Here is a 20,931-nt window from a genome sequence, read left to right on the forward strand (position 1 = left end):
CACTTGTTTGATGAGAGGTGTAGCAATGTTTGGAATTGAAATGAAAAACAAATAAAAGAACAAAAAAACAAAAACAAAAAAAAAAAACACAATCTCTCAATCTCTAAAGTGGCTACAAAGGAAGATCAAACTTTGCTTGCAATGGCGATGCAGAGTATGTTAGAGTCATGTTTCCACCATCAAAGAGGCAATATCTTAATTTTAGATACCTGCCATTTTTATATTTATTTGCATATCCTATACATAATAAGTAACAGTGTCACCACTTTATCCACAATCGATCTTCTAAGAATAAATGTATTTGTACGTTAGATATTCATACGATAAGCGATAATAGTGCTGAGATTTTAATTTTAAAGCTTTTCCATTAATGGACGAAGTACTCGAATCTGATTATGACTTCCGCATACCCCGTTGAAACCTCGGTGACAACAAGCGATAGAAACCGTTTTAGGCACCGTTCACACCTGCATGATATATCAAACTACACAATTGACAGCGAATTCATAACGAAAATTTTTAATATTTAAAAACAGAAAATGTCCTTTGCAATAGCTGACGGAAAAAGGAATAAAGTAAACTCCCAAAAAACGAGTGGTTTACAATCATAAGCTAATTATCAGATTTGATACTGATGTCGAAATACATGTTATCTTAAATTAGACGTTAATTTACGCTTTCCCCTCTTAAACTTCTCTGCACGTAGAAACTTAATTTAATAGCAAAAAAGTGTTTATTTAGGAAAAGCGACTGTGCAGCGAGGGAGTTCAAAATACATGCACTTCAGTTCAAGAAAGTGTGCCAAACCGGCTCAGTTACAAACTCAGATCAGTTGTTGGAAAAATGCCAGGTTATGCAACGCAGGATACCTGATTACCTTAATGGCTTAAACGAAAAAATAAAAAAATTACTGTTTATCACCGATTGGGTAAAGCTAGCCATGATTCCGATTTTCAATGTCATTCTTGTCTTTGAAGCTGCTACTGTTTGTTTTTGCTTTCAATCTCTAGTGTATAGAGTTCTCACTGCTCTTAAATGTTGCAATTGATATCATGAGCCCGTAACCTAAAAACACAAGCAAGCCATTAATTTACAGTAGCAGGCAAAACCACAGTGTCCCTTTTTGTTTGTTTGTTCGTTTGTTTGTTCTTTTGCTGGTGTTTTTTCTTTTTGTCACTTTCCAATGTTTTATTATTATTATTATTATTATTATTAGTAGTAGTAGTAGTAGTAGTAGTAGTAGTATCATTATTATTATTATTGATTTCTTCCTGTTTGTTAGATTTTTTCTTTTCAACCATTTATGCATTTGGCTGTATGTTGACTGCTGACGTTATTTACATTTTATTCCTCTTGAACTCCTTTTTCTTGCTACTGCACCAATATATATCCCATAGCCTTAGTGTTTCTATCTCCCAGATTTTTGTTATGTCCAACAACGTTGCCGCAAGTGTTGTCTTCCTGAGGATATCCTCCTGTGCCGAATCCGATTCTCGAATCGCAGCTTGTACAATCATTCTGATCATTACTGATGATACCAATTCTTGCCTTGGATAAGTCTAACTTAGGCACGGGATCATCATAGGCATCTGCATTGAATCCCTCCTTGTTACAATAGGGCTGCAAAGAAGCAGAAGGACCAGTAAGGTTCTTCCACATGTTACGCCCCAGTGATATGTTGCGATATTTCCCGTCAGCGATCAGTGAGTACAAAGAGTCGGCCTTCTTATTTATGACGATAAACCTGAGTTGTCCGGCGATCCTCATACCAAGACAGATCTTGGAGAAGGATGTGTTCCAGTAGGTCGGTAGCTTAGTCTCTTCTGAATCAAACCCAGTCTTGCCTCCTTGAAGGTGATACTCCTTTTTATCTTCCCAGTATGTAGAATTGAAATGAAAAGTGTTCTAGGTAAAAATAAAAAAAAAAAGTTAATCAGGACTACTGCCTCGTGACATAATTCATCAGTTGTATTCCTCGTGGAATACGAGCTGATCAAAGTACATGACCCTGCATTTATATTATTTCCAATCATTTTTCTCACGTAGGCTAATTATTTGTTAAACAGCATTGTAAGTAGGCAATGGTCCATTTCCGAATTACCCTTAGCTTCATTTAAAAACAAGGCCTGGTGCTCAACCATTCGTGTAAAAATGAGTTTAATTTGCTCTTTAATAAAAACGTTTCATTATATGAAAGGATGAACACCAGGACTCACTTTGAAAAATGGGACCAAAGTTAGTTTGGAAATCGATGTTGGAAGCAAGCGTTATCCTTGATAGTGTCTTCTGTGCTGTCATCACATTGTCATCACATCTGTGTTAATACTTTAATGTAATATAATTATAGTTGTATATATCCTATCTTAAGGCAGCTAGCTATATAGTTATGGAGAAGCATGTTTGTGAATACCGTTACTGTACGCGCTTTCCAACTTTGTCTAATCGCTTCTGTCATAAGGGATTTCTTACTTCTCACCTTTATATATTTCTTGTTGTCGATAGTATTTTCGAAAGGTAGGAGGTTCGCACTATTAAGGAAATATTTTTTTCTTGTTCATTACCCCATAAACGGGAAGAGATGAAAAGGTATTTCATACGTTGCCCATGATAAAACTTATCCAATGATAAAGCCCTCATCTTTGATCTAACTAAGATGGACAAAATAAGTTTGATTGGCTTCTAGAAGTGAAATGTATCACAGGTTTTTTTACATCGATACCGTAAAGGAAAAAGAGGAGGAAAAGCTGACCTTGCTCCCATTAATTTTCATGACCGGTGTCCATCCTCCATCTCCGCATCCAAAGTTTCCCACATGGCAGAAAATAGGTACAGGTTTGGATTCAAGGAGCAAGGTAATTTCACCACTCGCTTTAGTTCTGTAGAGATAATTTACAAGGTATGATACCACATGTAGTGATGAATTGAAATAAATTGTTGTTATTTAACCACATTTTACAAGTCATGCCAAGGGTGTTACCTTTCATATTCATTATTGTTAGAAACCGTTGCAATTTACATAAAGCTGAGCGATCCAAACACCATGCTTTTCATAATTTGATTGTCCAAGGGAACTGCTATCTCCCTGTTTTCATTCATATATTTTGTGTGTGTGTTGTTTGCGTCTTTAAATCACTGCAGATACAGCTGTAAGTTACGCCATCAACTTGAATACAAATGTTACTATAGTGAATGGCTTATTTTTTTTTTAATTAGGCCATCTAATAGCAATTAGATAAGAATACAATGCCGTTTCGCTTTCCAAAAAGGACACAAGGCAACATAATACTTATCATTGAGATGATCTCATCTCTGAATAATCATCTCATTTTCAAACTTTACCTCGCAAGAAAGTATTTAAGCTCAGTTTGTTTTTCTGCCTTTGTGTCCCCATATTTTTACAGGAAAAGCTTCAGTTTTTCGAACCTTTGTGTGACCATTCGCGGTTAATGCTTTGTCACCAATATGTTTTGGTATCATTATTCTCATTCATATTTCTATTTATGTTCGGCTTTTTTATTATGTTCATACTTTTACGATAAAGTCTATTTTCCTCTCCTTTCCTTTGACTTACATGTTCTTTTCATAAGCCTCCTTGCAACTCAAAGCTGCAAGAACAAAAGTATGGAAACAGTTTGAAAAGTTTCCGATGATTATAATCTACTTTTTTGTTACTTAGAGTTGTAAACATAGCAAATGAACCATTTTGGTAGTTTGAATAATGGACTGCATAACAGACACAGCTTCAGTCCCATATGGATGTAGGGCAATCCCTTGTTATCAGTGTGGGAAGCGTGTTGAAATTGCTCTGTTTGTTTCCTTCATGTTATACTGCTCTTTAAAATAAATTTCTCTGATTCCTATAATGAACTAACTTCCCACCAGCAATTAAGGACTTGTCATTATTTTTCGCCTGGGATAAGAGAGGGGGCGGGGGCGGGGCTGGAAGATTTTGGTTTTTCACGATAGCATTCACCTGATCGTCCCATCAGGCTCTGTTATATTCTCTTGACACCCCTGGAGAAACGAGCGAAAATTGTTGGAAATCTTTATAAAAGTAGCATTGCTAAAATATTTAGACTTCGTTTGTGTTCAGTTTTTTAAAAGCATAGTTTTCAAATACGAGCATAACTTTGACCATACTTTGGAAAAAAATGGGCCACGTTAATACCATAATACCCTACTTCTTCGGGAAATATCCAACCCTGTTTGTAACGACTGATCCCCTTCCGTTGCCCCTGAAAAGCATGTGATGCCTGTAAAATCCTCCACCACCTTACCCGCTGGTATATGGCAATCCTCTCCATAATATCCAGGGCGACAAATGCATTGGTAAGATCCCTTACTATTTTTGCACTCGTGAGTGGGCTTACAATTGTGTGTAGCCTCACTGCACTCGTCAATGTCTGAAAATGAATTTAGAGCTTCAACACAGTGTCAATATCAGTTCGTTTATTGCAAGTTCTGTGAACTCGTGCCAAAGTATCCATTACACAGTGTATATCATGCAAAGATACATCTGTTGTATAGCTAAGCAGCCAAGCAGTTTTATTTACATCTACAATGAGTGGCAAAGGTGGTTGACATGCCTCCCCTTAGTAAGTGGTCCATAAACCTCTACTCAACATGTCAAACAGATATTTGTAACTCTTGACGAAAACATTTCCGGAAAGTTCCCAATCTTCCCCCAAACAGGGTGTCCAGGTAGTGACCATTTTTATAACTTTTATAAAACCAACACCACCAACTCCGATAAAAAGCAACATTAAAATGGGAGAAAGAGAGAGAGGGTGGGGGAGGGGAATGAATGGGAGTTATGAAAAAAATTAAAAAAAAGGAACAGGGCGTGCCAAATTCAGAATTAGCAAGGTCATCAATCTTCCTGACATTTAGGTTTATACGTTCATGTATGAATCAACCCTTGGCAATAGCTGACGGGAAAGGAAGAAAAGTAATCTATCAAAAAAAAAAGTTGTTCACAATCAAAAACTACTAATTAAAATAACTAGTCTTTTCCTTCTATAAGCTAATTGTCAGATTTAAACTACATTTTTCCCAAAGTTAATGTTTACCTTTGCATTCTCGCCCATTTCCAATTAATCTTTGTTCACCTGTACCGTTATTAGACCCTTCTATAGTATTGTTGCAAAAGGCATCAAGACTACTCGTGCGTAGCCCTTTAACACACTCAATTATGTTAATACCGGCTAGAAAAGATGGTTTAACGGACACAAACACCTCTCAAGGAGTCATTACCTTTATAACCCTATATAAAGTTGAGGAATGAAGGGTACCATGAAATGACAAAGGCGTTTCTTGATTACCTGTTTCGCACCTCTCACCCTTAAATCCAACTAAACACAGACAGTGATATCCTTTGTCAGTGAAACCACTTTGACAAGTGGCGCTGTTCTTGCACGGATTCTCAGCACATTTATTCTTGAAAAGGGGAAATAGAGAACAATGATTTTAAATATGACACAATTGACCTCTTCACAGCCTACAAAGCCGAGTTTATCTCAAGGTGGCACTTCACTTTTTTTGCGATATAAATTTTTTGACACTTTTGACGGTTTTATAGCGTTTCCAAAGACCGTGTTTCTTTATACAGCTAAACCAAGGTTGACAAGCGAAATAACAAGAGGAATTATATAGGAAAAATAATTAATTAGATGTAGAAATAGATTATTTAAGGAGAGTATAGGTGAATGGCATGAATGCAGAAATAGAAGAACACTATAGTGGAAAAACAACTATACTCGTCTAGGTTCACAGGCTTGTCCTGAGTCTAAAAGCAGGAAAAGTATCAAATTAAGGGCTAAAAAAAACTATAATTTTTCGTATCTAATATCTTTTACTTTACTTGTCCTGAAATATTGTTTAATCATGACCATTGCATGTACCAATCTAACAACATGAAAAGCACTTTCCTTACCACAATGTAAAAGTGATGTGAACTTTTATTCTTTCGGAATTCCTCGGGGACGCTGTATTTATCAGATGACAGAAGCTCGCACCATAATGTTATCCCCAGGGCCAGATTCACAGAAAGACAAGAAGGATTTTGAAGGCATTTAAAGGTACATTCAATGTCGTCGTAAACCGAGAATATTCCAACCCGAGGCACATTCAAATAATGAGATTCGTCAACAGAAAACAGACCACTTCTTATGTCCGTGGCCTGGTGCGTCCGAGTGTCAGTTCCTGCTGGTCGAGTGAACAACACACCAATCAATTGTGAATTTAAAGGAATACATAAATAGAAGCCCTTTTACAAAATTATCTATTTCTTTATTACATTTGCAGTTCATTGAGTGCGACCATATTCTCAATCACATATTTTCCCTTATAATGCTAAGGATCGATAACATGATTTATCATATGCATATAAATGGATAAATGCTAACCTTGCGATGTTGCATCAGTAGGGGCTATTACAAGATAATTTGGTTTTTATCAACTGAGTTGATAATGTAAATTGACCACCATAAAGCTGCCGCTTCGAACGTTGGCCCTTTGCATATTTGTCCTCAAATTTCCTAGCGTCTGCTGCCATTGCTTCCCGAATAACACCTTTCTTTTGCGCAAGGAATAGGGAAATAATTTTTATTTCAATAGTTGGGAAGCAACATTTATGCGAAGTAGACTTTTCAGACTATTAGGAAACGCAATTTCTTACACACATCTACTTTCAGTGTAAACATTTCAATTTTTTCTTAGATAGTGTAAAAATAATATCTCTAATATTTTCCCCTACCTTCTCTAATGCGAACTGTGCATATTTTTACTATTTAGAGGATTAGGGTGCTAACATATTAAACATGTAATTGGAATTTGGAAGGCTATGTCTCGTGCGTTGTCTTATTATCCTTTAAGGGTCCTCTGATGAGTTTCCTGGCCGACATAAATCGCTATACGTCATTTAGTTTGGGATCATTTCACACAGTTGTCAGACCATTCATTTAGGCCTGATAAAATAGTGGTTCGCTATCTACAGGCAATTATTTTCCCTGTAACCAATGTCCACCTGTCTTGGCTGTCTATCATTGACTGCTTTATTATCGCTTAGGGGCTCTTTCCTCACTGCGTAGGTTAAATATGAATTTCCTTTTTCACTCCCAACCAAACGTGAGGTTAGATGTTTTCCGCCCATATTGAAATCCTTAACAGCGAGAGAAAAACCTGGATGCGCTTTTTGAGCATTTTACTTTTTCACGTCATCTTGGACATGTTGGAACGCACTTGGTGGAATAACAGGACCTACACTGCATAAAATCCAATACTATTTTAATCTTATGGAAAGGTAACTTCCTTGGAGTTGAAATCGAAGAAGATTCAATGTGACCCATTTCCTGAAGCGTTTAATGCTTAAAAGCCTTTGCTGTAGTTATTTCTAACACTGATCTAAATATCACTCAGGATTTTCTTTGGACCTAAATAATGAGAAATCCTTAAAAAATGAAAACTAACGGGATGAATATCGATTGGGTAATCTTGGTGACAGAATCAAAAGCAGAGATGTCGTTTTTAAAAACAGCCTCTCCTTTCAAACCGAATTTAAAATAGTTTGGATGGATTGGTAGTGAAGTCGACCCAGGGACAGAGTGACGGAAATTTGTGAGATCAATGCAGAGAGTTGGCTGCAAACATTCCATAGCCTCTGCACGATCATAAAACCAACGTATTTCAAAGGCAACAGACTTAAAGATCTGGCATAATTAGTAAAAAACCAAAAACCAAACAAGCACAAAATAAAGCCAGAGCCATAGCTTAAGTTGATATGCCAATAACAGGGAAAGCGCTTTTTTGTTAAGATGTAGTTGTTAAGATTCTTGCCAACACTAACCCTGTGATCCGTCAGCCTTTAGTTTTACGACGCAAAGTTCCATCAAAAGAGCGCAGGTACAAACAGCATACATGGCCAAATCATTGAACACTTGTTCGATTCATTTACTTGTGCTCGACAGAAAATACCGAGAAAGCTTAGTTAATTATCCCTTTCACTGATATGTCATTTTTAACGGGTGAGTGATTCTTCCGGTATCATAGTTTGTATTAATCATGGTTTAATTAGTGTTTTAGCCGTTAGCGTAAGGACTATCACCATGCAAAGGGCTTCGATTGCAGTCTCTTCTGGATGACATGATACTTTTATCTATGTACTGTTTCACACGGGAGAAATTGGTCGGAAACGGCTTTGGTTCAAGGTAGGCAAGACATGTATAATGGAAAACCTGACCTGCATAGTTTATATAATGACCTATTTGACACATATTATCTGGTGCTCTGCTTAGTTCAATAAATGAATGCACATCGCGATCAGCGTTTCGTAAACATTGGTCTAAATTGCTCAATAGAGTTTTGTCAAATACAGAGTGTTTTTTTCTTTTGAAATTTAGTGAATTCGATTCCTTGTAGGCATTTCTATGCCCCTTAAGTGAGATATCATGATACGAATATAATGAATATTACCTTTGGAGAATATTAAATATAACGTGAGATATGTGCATATTTGATTAACTCACTCTTAGATATCTGAATGGTTAATTTTCACAAGCCTGGCGGGTTAGGCTTTAGTAATAATCTTCAGTACATATGAATAATATTGCGCACCATCATAGAACCAAACTATCTTAGAAGCAACGGACATAAACATCTAGCATAGTAAGTAAAAAAAACAAATGACAAACAAACACAAATTAAAGCCAGAGGCAACGCTTAAGTCAAACTGCTACAACAGGAAAAGCGTTACTGTTGTTAAGACGTTGATATGATTTTCGCCGATACTAACCTTGTGATCCGACAACCCTGAATTTCATGGAGCAAAGTTCCATCAAAAGAACGCAAATAAAAAACAGTGTACATTACCGCATCGTTCAACACTTATTTAATTCATTTACTTCAACTTCATACAATTAAAGCTTATTAAACCCTAACCTGCATAAATAATTATTTATTTTGACGCATATTATCAGGTGCTCTACCAAGTTTAATAAATGTATGCATATTGCGATCTGCGTTTCGTAAACATCGCTCTAAATGGCTCGGAGTATTTTTTTCTGTTGAAATATTTTGTGAATTCGATTTCTTTTAAGCATTTCTATGCTCCTCAATTGAGATATCCTAATAACCCTTATGAATATTACCTCTGGAGAAGAGCAGATATGATGATTACTCGATAAAATTAATTGGAATATCTGAACGGTTTATTCATTTAAGCCTGGTGGGTTAGGTTCAGTCTACATTAGAAATATATGATACTCCTGCTGAGATGAAACAGTTGGATGATTCCCTTGTTTTCATTAAATCAACAATAGGTCACTGCTGATGTTCTCTCAGCGATGAACTAATTTAGAGTTTGAAATGTGACGTAGATTCTTTTCTTCTTTCTTTCTGTTTTCTTTTGTGTTTTCTTGTTTTTCTTTTTCTTTTTCTTTTTTTTTTTAAACAATTATTGTGAGGTTTATTTAATTCTCTCTGCAGGCAATTCACCACGAAACAAAAGTGACCCAAATAACTTAAAGGTGCTCTGTGATATTGAACAACAGTAACTTACGAATATTAATGAAAATTGTGACAAAGAATGGCAAAATAACGAGTGAGAGCTCATAACAATTTCTTGTAAGACTCACTTGTCTGATGAGAGGTGTAGCAATGATTGTAGCGAAGAAGCAAGCAATCGATAGGCACAAATTAAAAATCCCGTCTTCCAATCAAAAAGTCAGTCAGAATAGTATCGTCTTCAGCCGGGAAGCGAAGACTTAAATATGATGGAAAATAAATAACATTGCAGAGTAGAATGTAACTGAAGGAATTCTACAATTATCGTTCATAATCTAGAGATATTTTTTAACTTTCTCTGGGAACTGCTTCGTGTAGAGAAATCCACGAAAGAGACCAGTAAGTAACATTAATGCTTTTCTGGCTTTAATTAAAAAGCCGAATTGTCGTTTTTTTAATACGTTTGTACCTTTCGTGGAGACAAATTTAAGACGCGGTTTTAAAAGGGAAACTCTGAGGTCGATTTCCTGTCATGTCGTCCCAAACAGCTGCTTATGCTATAATCACACGCAAAGAAGGTGACGAACACAGAATCCATCTCTGAAGTTTTCAAAGTGCAGACAGATGTTTATTGATCAATAACCATTTTCAGCGCTTTTTCCCCTGGAAATTATTGTAAGTGTGAGAGTTAGTTAGTTAGTTAGTTAGGCTCTGTTATATTCTCTTGACACCATTGGAGAAACGAGCAAAGATTTTTTGAAATCTTTATAAAAGTAGCACTGCTAACATATTTAGACTTCGTTTGTGTTCAGTTTTCAAAAATCATAGTTTTCAAAAACGAGCATAGCTTTGAGCATAATTTGGAAAAAAATTGGGCCACGTTAATACCATAATACACTACTTTTTCGGGAAATATCCAACCCTGTTTGTAAGGACTGATCCCCTTCCGTTGGCTGTGAAAAGCATGTGATGCCTGTAAACTCCTCCACCACCTTACCCGCTGGTATATGGCAATCCTCTCCACAATATCCTGGGCGACAAATGCATTGGTAAGATCCCTTGCTAATTTTGCACTTGTGAGTGGGCTTACAATTGTGTGTAGCCTCACTGCACTCGTCAATATCGGAAAATAAATTCAGAGCTTCAGCACTCTGTCAAGATCAGTTCGATAATTGCGCGCTCGGTTTACTCGTGCTGAAGTATCCATCCCACAACTTATATCATGCAAAGATACAGAAACCAGACAATTTTGATTTATTTACATCTACAAGGAGTGGCAAAAGTAGTTGGCACGCCTGCCCTGAGTTGAAGGTCCACAAACCTTCATTCAGATAGAATTTTTGTAATTCTTGACAAAACGTTTCTGGATAGTTCCCCCTACCCCCAGTAAAGCGTTCATGTTAGGTTCATATGACGTTCCATACCTATTATATCCCATAATACAAAATACACTGTCCATAATGTTCCCTTAATGAAGTATATTCTATATGCAAGGCTAAAAGATTAAGAAAAAATTAAAAATTATTAAAATGTTTAAACAAACGTTTTCGGCTGTTTGCCATCATCAGGGTTCGCAGACAGTCGAAAACGTTTAGTTTAAACATTTTGATAATTTTTTCCTAATCTTTTAGCGTTGTATATAGGATACACATTGTACAATATTCATGTATAATGTACATTATTAAAAACTGGATCATTGGATAATGCAATTCAAGACTTTTTATTGGCTTAGCCACTATGGTATATGAGCCAATATACCATAATCTACAAATATGGTAAGCGTACGCGTTCGCTTAAAATCAAAAGGGAGCTAAAAAATCCGGTTTTTTCTTACAAAATAATAATTTCTTGGGGGCGTTTTTAATAAAACAATTATTCCACTCGCGCTTGTTGGATATGAGATGATTATAGCCAACTCGGCGCTACGCGCCTCGTTGGCTATTTATCATCTCATATCCAACGCGCCCTCGTGGAATAATTGTTAAATATGGTATATAGCTAATACCTTTTTACCCTGTTAACCCCAATCTGCCCTAAGCTAGCCATGCTCTACTGCGTTAACCCAAATCTACACTTATTAACCATGTCCTACCACGTTGACCCTCATTCACCCTAAGTTACCCATGTTCTACTAACCCCATTTAACCAAAGGTCGCCATGTTCCCACGTCAACCCTCATCGACCCTGAACTAGCCATGTTCTACCACGTTAACCCTCGTCGACCCTAAGCTGGCCATGTTCTATCACTTTAACCCACATCTACACTTAATTAACCATTTCCTACCACTTTAACCCCCATCTACCCTAAGCTACCCATGTCCTACCATTTCAGCCCCCACTTAATCTTGATTCACCATGATCTACAACATTTATCCCGATCTACCATAAGTTACCCATGTCCTACCACGTCAGCCTTCATTTAACCTTGGTTATCCATGATCTACAACATTTACCCTCATCTACTCTAAGTTTCCATGTTCCACAGCGTTGACCCAATCTAACCTTGGCTAACCATATTCTACCGGATTAACCCCCATTTAACCTAAGCTAGCCATGGTCTACCATGTTAACCCTCATCGACTCTAAGCTTGCTATGCTCTACCACGTTAACCCTCATCTACTCTGAGCTACCCTTCTCCTTCCACGTTAACCCCTATCTACTCTGAGCTAACTTTCTTCTTCCACGTTAACCCCCATCTACTATTAGTTAACCATGTTTTTCCACGTTAACCCTTCTCTACCCTTAGCTAACCATGTTCTAGTATGTCAACCAGCATGTACCGTGGTAGAACATGGTTAATCAAGGTTAAATATGGGTTAACGTGGTAGAACAAGACTAACTTAGGGTAGACGAGGGTCAATGTGGTAGAACATGGTTAAGTTAGGGTAGACGAGGGTTTACTTGGTAGAACATGGTTAGCTTAGGGTAGATTGGGATTAACGTGATAGAACATGGTTAACGTAAGGTAGATGGGAGTAAGTGTGGTAGAACATGGGTAACTTATAATAGATGGGGGTTAAAGTGATAAAACAAGGCTAACTAAGGTTAAATGAGGGTTATTGTAATAGAATATTACTAACCTAGGGTAGATGAGGGTGAACGTGGAATAACATGGTTAACTTAAGATGGCTGAACACAGTTTTTGCGTGCACATGGATTGCAAAAAACAAACATACCGTCAATAGAGCGGTCATTTATTTACTCAAAACGTACCCGCACTGTAGTGTATTGTACCGGAAGTGCGAAAAGGTTGTGTTTGTAGGCATCCCGTAATGCCTAGGGAAAGTTGTTGTTGTGATACTCGTTGGCTGCCATGTGAGTAGTGTGTTGATTAAAATATTCAAATCAAAGGACATCGAGGGTTTTTATCGCTGTATATCCGAATATCACATCTGGCGACGAGGATGGGATGGAGAGGAATGTCCTTGTGCTAGTTTCTTTTTACCATTTTGTGTTTGGAGGGGACATACTTCTTTGCAATGCCTGGCGGAGAATCGAGTGAGGGAGATGGCGGTTCGGCGAGCACAAGTAGTGGGGTGTCGACCCCAGTGGCTGTGGAAGTAGGCAGTTTGCAGCCTTTTCAAGTTAAAGGAGATCCGCATTCGGTTTCGTAGCGATGGAGAAAATGGAAAAGAGCGTTTCAGTTATACGCGCTTGGTAAAGGGATCACGAATGACTCGCAGAAATGTGGCCTGTTACTTCACACAGCTGGACTCGATGTACAGGAAGTTAATTTCACACTTGTGCCTGATAGTGCAGAGAAGAACTACGCCGAAACTTTCAAGGTACTGGATGACTATTTTATTCCTAAAGCTAACGTACCGTTTGAGAGACATTTGTTTCGGCAAATTAGTCAGAGTAATGAAGAAACCGTCGATCAATTTGTTTGCCGGCTCAGACTACGAGCCGCTTCGTGTGAGTTTGGAGAGCGGGAAGATGAGTACATGAGGGATCAATTGATTGACAAATGTTACTCGGCAAAATTGCGTCGGAAATTTTTAGAAAAGGAAGGCAGTGTTACTTTGAATGATCTACTAGTTACAGCTCGGGCACAGGAAGCAGTTAGTTTGCAGATGGAAGCAATGGGGGCTAACAGTGGTTCAGGACAAGTGAACACTGTTGTTGACGATGGGGCAAGGGGAGGCGACATAAGTTCAGAGCAGGTTAACAGTGTGGTAAATTTAAAAGGGAGCACTAGTAGCGAGAAGAGGGGCTGTTTCAATTGTGGTCGAGAGGATCACTTAGCCAGAGATTGGAGATGTCCTGCTCGAGGTAGAAAGTGTCTTCAGTGTGGAGAAATTGGACATTTCAAGGTCAAGTGTTGTAAGAAGCTCGCTAAGGATTCCCATATGGGGCAAAGACAAGGTGACGGTCGGCGTGATTGGAGAAATACATCTGGTATGAATGAAAGAGGCAGAAAGACAAACACAAATTATGTTGATAGTAGCACTAAATCAGGACAAGACTCAACACCTAACTATGTGTTTTCAGTGGAGGATAAGCCTGACCAAAAGAGTGGAATAGTAACTGTTGTAGTTGGAGGTACTCATTTGCCAAATGTCCTTGTTGACTCAGGAGCAACATGCAACCTTTTAGGCCAAGGAACTTGGCAGTGGCTTAAGTCACAGAAAATCCAGTGTCAGACCCGAAAGGAGGCCAAAGCCTTATTTCCTTATGGAAGTACAAAGCCATTGCCAACACTTGGAACACTTACAGCAGATATAATGTCCATTGACACTGGTGTGACCTGCAAAGCTGATTTTGTAGTTATAAATGGAGATGGCAGAAGTCTCCTCTGCAGAGAAACAGCAGTGAAACTTGGTTTGCTACGACTTGGGCCTAGCCATGCCGTTAATGCCGTCAATACAGAAGCTGATATCAAAGAAAAGTACAAAGAACTTTTCAGCGGTGTTGGGCTTCTTAGGGATTACGAGTTGAAGTTAAATGTCGATGATTCGGTGAAGCCGGTGGCGCAGCCAGTCCGCAGGATTCCATTCGGTGTACGAGAGAAAGTCGAGAGAAAGCTAGATGAATTGTTGGAGAGTGGAATTATAGAGGAGGTTCCTGATGGACCAACAGGGTGGGTCTCACCACTTGTGGTTATACCCAAGGCAGATGGAGATATCAGGATTTGTGTAGACATGAGGTGTGCCAATCAGGCAATAGTGAGGGAACGTCAGCCTATCCCTACAATAGAGGAGGTGCTTCTAGATCTTAATGGTAGCACAGTATTCAGTCGTGTAGATCTGAAGTGGGGATTTCATCAGATACTTCTTGCTGAGGAGAGTAGACATGTGACAACGTTCGTGACTCACCGTGGTCTCTATAGATATACCCGACTCATGTTTGGTGTCACCTCAGCACCTGAAAAGTACCAACAAATCATCCGGGACGTATTGCGAGGCTGTGAGGGCGTGGCTAATATAGCAGATGACCTAATAATTCACGGACAAGGGGAGGAGCAGCATGATAGGAGGCTCTTGGCTGTGCTCGATCGATTGAGGGAAGCAGGTCTGACACTGAACAAAGACAAATGTGAATTCAGATTACCCAGATTGACATTTTTTGGTCACGAAGTAACACAGACCGGTATAGAACCCAGTGAAGAGAAAGTCGCAGCAATCAGACAGGCAGGTCCTCCACAGAATGTTAGTGAAGCCAGATCTTTCCTCGGTCTGGCCCAGTTTGTGTCTAAGTTTGTCCCAGATCTGTCATCCATTGCAGAACCCATTCAGAGGTTAACCCACAAGAATACTGAGTTCAAATGGGGCAAAGAACAACAGTTGGCATTCGAGAAGTTAAAAGAGCTGATCACGCACGCGGATGTCCTAGCTTACTTCGATGTAAACAGCAGAACAAGAATTGTGGCAGATGCGTCACCGGTGGGGCTTGGAGCGGTTTTAACCCAGCTACATGGAAGTGAGTGGCGTGTGATTGGGTATGCTTCGCGACGCCTGTCTGATGTGGAGCGGCGATACAGCCAAACAGAGAAAGAGGCCTTAGCCCTGGTATGGGCTTGCGAACGCTTTAATATGTATGTTTTCGGCAGGGAGTTTGAGCTTGAGACGGATCATAAGCCGCTGGAGTACATCTATTCTCAGAAATCGAAGACTTCTGCCCGTGTGGAAAGGTGGGTCCTTCGCCTACAGGCCTATCACTTTAAGGTTGTTTACAGACCAGGCAAGACCAACATCGCAGATGCCTTGTCTAGGCTAAATTGTGGGTTCCAAGGTAACGACGGAGAAGATTATGACTTTGTGCATGCTGTGGTTGAGAATAGTGTTCCTTGTGCTTTGACACCTGCTGAACTAGAAAAAGCCTCAGCTGAGGATATGGAGCTGAACCTCATCAAAGAATGTGTCCAAACAGGAGATTGGAGTCAGTGTAATGTACCTGCATACCTGCATGTGAAGAATGAATTGTGTACATATGGTGGGCTGCTTTTACGGGGTTCCAGGCTAGTGATTCCCCGAGAATTGCGACCGCGTGTTTTGGAGTTGGCCCACGAGGGACATCAGGGTATTGTTAAAACAAAATGTAGACTGCGCAGTAAAGTATGGTGGCCCAAGATGGATGCTGATGCAGAGAAGCTGTGCAGGAGTTGCCATGGTTGTCAAGTGGTAAGTGAATATGCTCCCCCAGAACCTATGGCACGAGCTCTTCCTCCCAGTGGCCCTTGGGAAGATTGTGCAGCTGACATTCTTGGTCCCTTACCTTCAGGGGAAAGTTTACTGGTGGTGGTAGACTATTTTAGTAGATATTTTGAAGTGGTTATTTTGAGGTCAACTTCTAGCACAAGACTCATTGAAGCTCTAAAACCAATATTTGCCCGGTTTGGAGTGCCGCATACACTCAAGACTGACAATGGGCCTCAACTGGTATCTGAAGAATTCGAAGCCTTCCTTGCAGAAAATGGGAGAGAACACCGCACAACAACTCCCCTGTGGCCGCAGGCCAATGGGGAAGTAGAGCGTCAGAATCGCACATTGATGAAGTCAGTCCAGATAGCTCACATTGAGGGGAAAGACTGGCGTCAAGAGTTACAGACGTTCCTAACCGCATATAGGTCAACTCCTCAGATGACAACTGGGGAAACACCCTTCTACCTGATGTTTGGAAGGGAAATGCGGTCAAAGTTGCCAGACTTGCGAAGGGAGGCACCTATCACTAATGAGGAAGTCCGCGATCGAGACTGGTCAAGGAAGTTATCACAGAAAGAGTATGTTGATGCAAAGAGAATTGCTGTTGCAAGTGAAGTGGAGGTTGGAGATAAAGTACTCCTGAAGAACTCGAAGACTAACAAATTGTCTCCAAACTATGACCCAAATCCTTGCGAAGTAATAGACAGGAAAGGAGGAGAGGTAACAATTAGAAGTACGGCCGGTGCCGAATTTAAAAGAAATGTCTCATTTGTCAAAAAGTATCAAGAGAAACCCTTGGAGGCGAAAGTCGATATTACCCCCGTCCATCGAGAGCAAGAAGGAACAAACCAAACAGAGGTAGCAAAAGGGGAGGATGAACTCCCAAGGCCAGGGCCAACTGGATCATCGATGTCTGTTCAGCAGGCCACTGCCACTATCCGAAGTCCACTTAACCAGATAGTTTGTCCTAGGCCAGCTCGGAATGTCAGACCGCCTAAACGATTTGACGACTACGAACTTTCTAAGGGATAATTGAATGTTATTTGTTGTAGGCTCATTGATATTATGTTAGGAATCCGACTGGACTTTGTTTATGAACAGTAGGCCCGGGCCTGCATTTATATGCAAGACATTGTAAGAGTTGTGTTATTTATGTTTGGGTTTTCGCTCTAAATTAAGGAAAAACAGGGAGGGATGTAGTGTATTGTACCGGAAGTGCGAAAAGGTTGTGTTTGTAGGCATCCCGTGATGCCTAGGGAAAGTTGTTGTTGTGATACTCGTTGGCTGCCATGTGAGTAGTGTGTTGATTAAAATATTCAAATCAAAGGACATCGAGGGTTTTTATCGCTGTATATCCGAATATCACACGCACTATCTGTGCTAATTTTCTCTATAGTTGGCGCACTGTGTTGAGGGCTTTAATCTTTGATTACAAAGATATGTTAAAAAAGTTAACGGTGCAAAGAAATCAACAATTCTCAGCTTTTTCGTCGCTACCGAAAGAATCCAGTTAAATGCAACGCATGCGTAGTAAGTAAAAAAATTGCGATTGAATGGAAAATTGCTTTCTTGGAAATATGCCTATTTCTTGAGAACCACTCATTAGAATTTCACGAAATTTGGCTCGAAACTACTTTAGGAACTGGAGTATTGAAAAAAACATTGATTTTAAACAAAGGAAACTGTAGAAAATCGAGTGAACCTTTAACAAGGGATAATTACAGATCTCTGTTAAATTGTTTGCAAAATGGTGTTAACTCGTGAGTATCGTTACAAGCTCGTTGCAGGCAAATTACAAAGAAAATCTAATGACTAGATTTTCTACAAAAAAACAAAACCGATTTTAATTGCCTGTTTATATCTATTCATGTCGCCCTGGAAAGGGCAAATACGTCAGCTTAGCTATCGAAAAAACAAAGTTTGTGTTGTTAACTTTCTTGCTGCCAGTTTTGGCGACCGAGAGATCAAGGGTTTTAGAGAAAATGGTGAAAGAAACAAAGGTATCAAAAACTGTGTTCAGCCACCTTAAGGTAGGTGGGGATTAGCATGGTAGAACATGATTAATAAAGTGTAGATGAGGGTTAAAGTGGTTAGCTTAGGATACACGGGATTAACTGGGTAGAACAATGCTAGCTACGACATATTGTACATCGTACATGAATATTGTACTACTTTGTATCATGGACTATGATATGTATGGAGGGTCTTATGGGCCTTACATGAACGCGTTACCCTCCCCCCTCCCAAACAAGGTGTCCTGGTGATGACCATTTTGTACAAATAAACCACCAACTCCAGCACCAAGCTACATTGAAACGGAAGAGAAAAGGACAAAATTGAGAGTTACTAGAAAAATTAAAAAAGAATAGGCTTGCCTAAGTCAGAATTGGAAAGTTCGTCAATCTTCCTGACTTCCATGTTTGTATGTTTATCTATGAATTTTATGTTATCATACCTTCATTACAATGACAAACCATGAAATAACAAAGACGTTTCTTCATTACCTGCTTCGCACCTCGCACCCTTGAATCCAGCAGGACACAGACAGCGATATCCTTTATCGGTAAAACCACTTTGACAACTGGCGTTGTTCATGCAAGGATTTTCAGCACAAGCACTCTAGAACGAATGAAAACGATGAAAAAGAAAATAGGTGGTTCCTTTATGGCTATTTGCATCACATGCTATTTTTTTTTTTCCAGATATCAGCTTATACCAGTACGGATTTGCAAGAAAAAATTGATGGTGTGATGAAACTTGTAACCGGTCCTTAGGAATACAAACCTGAAAACATTTAGATGAAAAAAAGGGAGGTGACTAGATATTGTTATAAAGCGTTCACTAAGACCTCCACTAACTAAATTGTAGTTACCTCAGATGCATGGTAGAAGAAGTTTTTCTCCTTAACCCAATCGCTTTCGTAACCTTCGTGTGTGACATTATTTAATTCACATTTGTATTTTCCGTTTCCACCCGCTTGTTTTTCAAAATTGATGCTGACACAGTTGGGTTCCATACAACACATAGTTTCACAGAACTCCTGTACCATAACTTGAACGATGCGGATCACATGGTTTTGAAGACGTCTCCCGTCAAAAGCTCCTTTAGGACCGAACTCCAAATGACTGCATTGGTCTGCATCAGAGAACTCTTAAGATATGAATGGTTTCAGTAATGCGTTTTAGATGAACAAGGATAAAGTATGTATTTTAATTAAAGGATAAGAATTCTGTCTAAATGGAAATCATCCCTTACAACTCCCTATTTCCGTAGTAACGTTTAGGGCTCTGTTCTCACTGCGCAGGTTAAATTTGGAAACGTCCTTATTCACTCTTAACCAAACGTAAAGTTCATTTCGGCACTGAAGACGGATTAATGCTTTCCGCACCGCGGACGCTGAAATGCTTAACAGCGAAAAAAAAAACAACAACAACTCGGATGTGCTTTTTGAGCAAGTTGCTTTTTCACACTATTTTGGCAAATTGCAGCCTAATCGATGGAATAACAGGACCTGCGCTGCACGCAATCCAAAATTAATTAAATTAATTTTAAAAAATTGGAGACGCTTTTTTAGCATGTTGCTTTTTCACGCCATCTTGGCCATGTTGGAACATAGTCGTTGGAATAGCACAAACTACACTGCACATCACCCAAAATTAATTAGGTCTTACGGGTAAGGTAAGTGCCGTTTGGTTGAAATCGAAGATTATGCAGCATCATGGTGTAAAAGCAGCTGTTCGGCAGTCATTCCAGACTTAACGATGTAATTATGTACTGGCAAACTGAGAAGTTTACCTGTGAATTTCCTGAAAATGTGATACAAATCTTAAAGCGTTCTAACACTTAAAAGCGTTTCCTACAGTCGATTCTGACACTGATCTTGCTATCTCTTTTGGATTCGATAATTTGAATTCGGTGTAAAGAAGGAGAATTCGATATTGAAAAAGTTTCAAAACTAGTGGGCCTGATATCGACTAAGAAATGTTTGTGGCGACACAAAAAGTAGCAGTGTCATCGTTTTTACTGATGAATATATCAAAATGTTTCCTTTCCGCGCCTTTCATTTCAAACCGAATTAAAAATGGCATGGATTATAGTCGGAAAGATATTAGATCGATCCCTACAGATAGCTGCAATCATCAACTCCATAGCCAATTCGTTAAAACCGATATATTTAAATGGAAAACATACATAAACATCTAGCATAATTAAGTAAAAAAAACAAACTCAAAGGATTTTCGTCGCTACTAACCCTGTGAATCGACAGTCTGTAGTTTCATGACGCAAAGTTCCATCAAAAGAACAAAGGTGAAAACAGTATACATTTTGATCTATTTTGACGCGTACTATCTGGTGCTCTGCCAAGTTCAATAAGTGAGTGCATATTGCGATGGGCATTTCGTAAACATTGCTCTAAATTGCTCAGAGTATTATTTTCTGCGGAAAAATTTTGTAAATTCGATTTCTTTGGAGCATTTCTATGCCCCTCAAGTGAGATATTATAGATGCTTACTATAAATATCACCTTTGTAGGAGATTGGATGTAAGGTGAAATATATGCGTTTTCACTTAAATAATTTTTGAATATCTGAATGGTTTATTGATATAAGCCTGGTAGTTGCAGCTTAGTCTCTCTCAGAAGAAAAAAAGAAAACAACAAGAAAGCTTGAATGTTGAATTAGAATGTTTTTTCGCTTATATTGCCTTTTGAAAAGAGGCTTTTGCAGCTGTTGCAGATATCGGAATACAAGTTCTTAGAAAAACGCGCCACTCAGTATATTTTCTTTTTCC

General features: G+C 39.0%; 1 protein-coding gene across 1 annotated transcript; it reads right to left on the reverse strand.

Moving 5' to 3' along the window:
• Nucleotides 1-503: 503 nt before the first annotated feature.
• Nucleotides 504-19,553, reverse strand: LOC148728791 (putative skeletal organic matrix protein 5). The gene is made up of 5 exons (XM_088724574.1): nt 19,013-19,553; nt 18,645-18,759; nt 3,572-3,605; nt 2,750-2,876; nt 504-1,905 (listed from the first exon to the last, which is right to left on the reverse strand). Exons 1-5 carry the CDS (start codon nt 19,187-19,189, stop codon nt 1,372-1,374), a joined length of 987 nt encoding a protein of 328 aa, XP_088580700.1. The 5' UTR covers nt 19,190-19,553; the 3' UTR covers nt 504-1,371.
• Between the last annotated feature and the right edge of the window lie 1,378 nt (nt 19,554-20,931).

This window comes from Stylophora pistillata, chromosome 6, assembly GCF_964205215.1.
Source record: "Stylophora pistillata chromosome 6, jaStyPist1.2, whole genome shotgun sequence".
Classification (NCBI taxonomy): Eukaryota; Metazoa; Cnidaria; class Anthozoa; order Scleractinia; family Pocilloporidae; genus Stylophora; species Stylophora pistillata.

Bases quoted from the DNA above. Each gene is read 5' to 3' on its own strand.
- LOC148728791 (XM_088724574.1), bottom strand. From the start codon at position 19,189: ATGGTACAGGAGTTCTGTGAAACTATGTGTTGTATGGAACCCAACTGT. The intron at 18,760-19,012 runs GTAACTACAATT...CATTCGTTCTAG, and splicing joins TCTTCTACCATGCATCTGAG to AGTGCTTGTGCTGAAAATCC. The intron at 1,906-2,749 runs GTCAGCTTTTCC...ATTTTTACCTAG, and splicing joins TGAAAATTAATGGGAGCAAG to AACACTTTTCATTTCAATTC.